General features: G+C 39.8%; 1 protein-coding gene across 1 annotated transcript in view; it reads left to right on the top strand.

The window, feature by feature from the left end:
- Window positions 1-1644: 1644 nt before the first annotated feature.
- The window catches only part of LOC101852078 (alpha-mannosidase 2C1), a gene marked incomplete at both ends in the record, with an annotated part of 37935 nt that continues 35371 nt past the window's right edge, over window positions 1645-4208 (top strand). Inside the window, 4 exon segments of the mRNA XM_005113029.2 lie at window positions 1645-1776; window positions 2100-2223; window positions 3301-3368; window positions 3907-4084. Of these exon segments, the coding sequence (XP_005113086.2) occupies window positions 1645-1776; window positions 2100-2223; window positions 3301-3368; window positions 3907-4084 (502 nt within the window).

Here is a 4208-nt window from a genome sequence, read left to right as displayed (position 1 = left end):
GTGTCATGTTACGTAGTGCATCCTTGTGCGTTTGCGCTTCTGAGCGCCGTTGTGTGTACGTGACCGGGCGTGAATGCGGGTGAATAAGTAAAAACTATAAGCAGGGCATCTTGGTGAAATCAGGCGATAGTCATCAGAATTACAGTATTGAAATCAAAGAAATCAGCACTTTTCTACCGGCTGGGAAATTTTTATCATTGTTTTCTTTAAAAATTTGGCTGAACATCTTTTATGCCAACGTGAAAATAAATGACATTGTGGGTTGGAAAGAAAAACGCAAACTTGTAGTTTTCACCGACATTACAGCTTTGAAAGTCACCAAACATTTGTGGCCATTTTCTCGCCAATTTTACCTCTGACATCAAGCAACCTTTTCGCCCTTAAATCATAAACATCTCGACTTCTATTCAAGATAGCTGTGTATTTTCTTCACCAGTAGCAAGACAGATGAACAAGCTTATTCCAATAACTCATTGGGCCAAAAATTGACGAGCGCCTGATTCCACTGTTTCGTGACACATATTATTTTAATTAATGATAAGTGTGCCTTACTCCTTTAGTAAAAAAAAGTTTATATATTATTATAGAGAGTGGGATAAAAAAAATAAACTTAACTACCTTGTCTGGTACTATCTTTATTTAGCTTTATTATGAGACTGCGGAACAGCCTGGCAGTGAAAAGGTTTAAAGTGTTTTTTTCTTGGGAATAATTACAACCTGTAGGCTAGACATGCATTCGTGTAAGTGCATATTATTATAATTGTGGCCAAACTAGTGTGTGTTTGTTTCTATGCATAATGATGGGCAGTTCCCGTGCATTGTTCAGCTCTATACGAGTCGTGCAGCCTTTAATAAATATATAGGCCTATTAATGTACTTAATTGTGCGTGTGCATGTGTGTGTGTGTGTGTGTGTGTGTGTGTGTGTGTGTGTGTGTGTGTGTGACTCGCAACCGTAAGGTCGTGGGTTCGAATCCCGTCAAGGGCCCGACGTTGTGTCCTTGGGAAAGGCACTTTACACGAATTTTCCTCACTTCACCCAAGTGGGAATGGGTACCCGGCTATAGACAGCGAAAGATCTTGTCAGTCTGTTAGTGTTTGAGCGCTTAATCGGCTGCTTGCACTGTATGCTTCCCGGGAAGCTGAGAATGTTTCGGACTGTTCTATGGTCTGCTGGGGTAATAATATAATATAGTGTAAAGCGCATAGAGCCTGCTGCTGAGCGGGGATATATGCGCTATACAAATGCTATCTATTATTATTGTTATTATTATTATGTGTGTACGGTTTTTATGTGTAAGTGTAAGTGCGTGTGTGTACGTGCGTGTGTTTGTGTGTGTGTGTGTGTGTGTGTGTGTGTGTGTGTGTGTGTGTGTGTGTGTGTGTGTGTGTGTGTGTGTGTAAAAATACATCTTATCTCATCTCATTTTCTGAGAAGGAATGATCTGGTAGAATAGCACAAAGATGCCTATCGCTTTTTACTTCAGTCTTTGATAATCATTGACCTGTCTGCGTTCGAAGAACCAGAATCAGGATAATTCTAAAAAGTAAATTACATTTGTTTACACTACAGAGTACGTAATTTCTATATTAATTTTTGTTTTGTTTTTGTTTTTGTAAACAATATAAATATTATCTCCCTCAGAGTTTACACTTCAACGGTGCCACTTAAAAACATTCTGCATTGCACTGTTCCTGATCGCCTTCCATACAGCGATGTTGTCGGCGGAAATTACAAATTTGAACCCTGTGCAGTCGGGGACACATTTGGACCAGTGTGAGTATGCTATAAATTATTGGTGTACGAGTGGATGAGAATAAAAATCAAGAGCTCCTTCTTTCCTATCAAACATCTATCGTCCTCATCTCGCCTCCTTACTCTCTTGAAACACGTCTATTCTTCTGCATTTGTTTTACCTTAATGTATTACAAGTGCCATAATACGCTTACTAAAACAATACAAGGAGCGTAGAACTGAAACGTTAGTAGGTCAGAACTAGCAACTCGTTTGCATTCTTAATCTAGTTTAGTAAGAGTTTTACGGCGCTCGCAACTGCATAAGGTAATAATATTTTGCTTTCTTGAACGTCATCCCATCAGATGGAGCACCCATTGGTTTCTGGTGAACATCGACATCCCGGCGGACTGGGAAGGCAAAGAAGTTCATTTGATATGGAATGCTTTATGTGAAACCCTGGTCTATGTGGATGGACACCCAGTGCAGGTACGTGGTCAGAAACAGGGGCCAAATTATTTGCACGCGCAACGAGAGCGAATCTACGTATTCACAATCTGTTGTCTTTTTACAAATCCTGTTTTAACAAAATAAAAAGTTTAAAAAATGCAATACTTTGGTCATATAACACGCCACCAGACTACCGTGAAGAAAATACTCGAAGGCAAGATATGAGGGCAAAAATGTCAAGGGTGGACAAAGAACAACCAGGATCGATGTCATCACGGCATAGACTGACCTAATTATGACAGCGTAAAACGACAGCTAGCGACCATTAGTACCGTGGGTCATTGCAGGCCAATGCCTGAGCCAGAGATGACACTTCTGGGTATCCAGGTATCTTTGGTGTATTTCAGTGCTTGTCAGCCTTTATATAGTCAGAGCCCACTTTTGTCACCTTTTTATAAGAGGCTAGCCTTTTCGTCCCAACCACCTAGATCTATATATGTGAGTATTTTCAAATGGGTCAATAATATAATACTTGTCATTACCCGGGCGACCCTCACTGTCCACCGGTATTGCCCAGTTCGAAAAGCACTGGTGTATTAAGAGAAAAGATCAATACATGTATATTCAAATTAGATTATTTTTATTCCTTGACTCAGTATGCATTTGCGCGCACAGCACACATGTCTTTCGTTAAATGAAAAAAAAAGAAGGGAGAGGGAATGTTTGATAGAAAGAAAGAGAGAGGGACAGAGAGAGAAAGAGAGAGAGAGAGAGAGAAAGAGAGAGAGAGAGAGAGAGAGAGAGAGAGAGAGAGAGAGAGAGAGAGAGAGGGGGGGGAGTGAGTGAGTGAGTGAGTTAGTGAGAGAGAGAGAGAGAGAGAGAGAAAGAGAGAGAGAGAGAGAGAGAGAGAGAGAGAGAGAGAGAGAGAGAGAGAGAGAGAGAGAGAGAGAGAGAGAGAGAGAAAGGGATGGGGGAGGAAGAAGTGTTATTTTTCAAGACAGCTGGCAACAAGCTACTTTCAGAAAATGGATGATGATAATCAGGATATTGTACTAAAATTTAATGCTTTCCCTTTATTAACACTTAAAACGTATCTATTTCTTTACAACCCCACAGGGCCTGAGTGGTGACTATGAGAGATACAGCTACCCTCTCAATACAAATGGCAGAAAGCCTGGCTCAAAGTACGTTTGCAATGTTAGTAACAGAAGCCACAAGTCATCAAAATCCTTATTATATTCACCACTGCAGACACAGGATATCGTCAAACATTGACAGATGAACTATAAGGCCACTGCTGCGATTTCTAAAAATGATACAATGTAAATAAATACGTAGCCATTTCAGAATAGTCTGTATAGTTTACAGAGAAGAACACAGAAACAATAACCACCAAGCAGCCATTCAACAGTTCAACATTCATGTTTTGTAACTAATCGACAACTTCCACGCTACAATGCTTTTTTGTATAATAATTATATACTTTTTATGTTTGTTCAACCTCTGACATGCAATATTATCAATGTTTTGTCACTAAAGCCAGGGTCTTAACGTGGGTTGTATCAGTCACGTGTGATTTTCTCGGACTTGAGTTCTGAACTAATTTCATGTTTTTTTGGCTAAACAAAGACACAAATATTTTTGGCTTTATGTCGTAGGACCATTACATGAATCATATTGAATGACAACGTTGTTTTTCATATGATGTTGCTATGTCCACAGAATAACCCTCTACTTAGAAATGGCTTGCAATGAACTGTTGGGAATTGGCAACATAGCGATGCAGAAAAAGGAAGATGAGGAAAAGAAGTACACCCTCATTCAGGCAGAAATCGGTCTCTTTGACAGAGAAGCCTACGATCTTGTTTATGACGTGGAGACTCTGCACGATATTGCCCAGGTTCTTCTTGTTCGTGTTCTTGTTCTTGTTCTTGTTCTTGATCTTGTACTTGTTGTTGTTGTTGTTGTTGCTGTTGTTGTTGTTGTTGTTGTTGTTGTTGTTGTTGTTGTTGTTGTTGTTGTTG

Source organism: Aplysia californica, unplaced genomic scaffold, assembly GCF_000002075.1.
Source record: "Aplysia californica isolate F4 #8 unplaced genomic scaffold, AplCal3.0 scaffold01562, whole genome shotgun sequence".
NCBI lineage: Eukaryota > Metazoa > Mollusca > Gastropoda > Aplysiida > Aplysiidae > Aplysia > Aplysia californica.
This window is presented reverse-complemented; position numbering and strand designations above follow the sequence as displayed.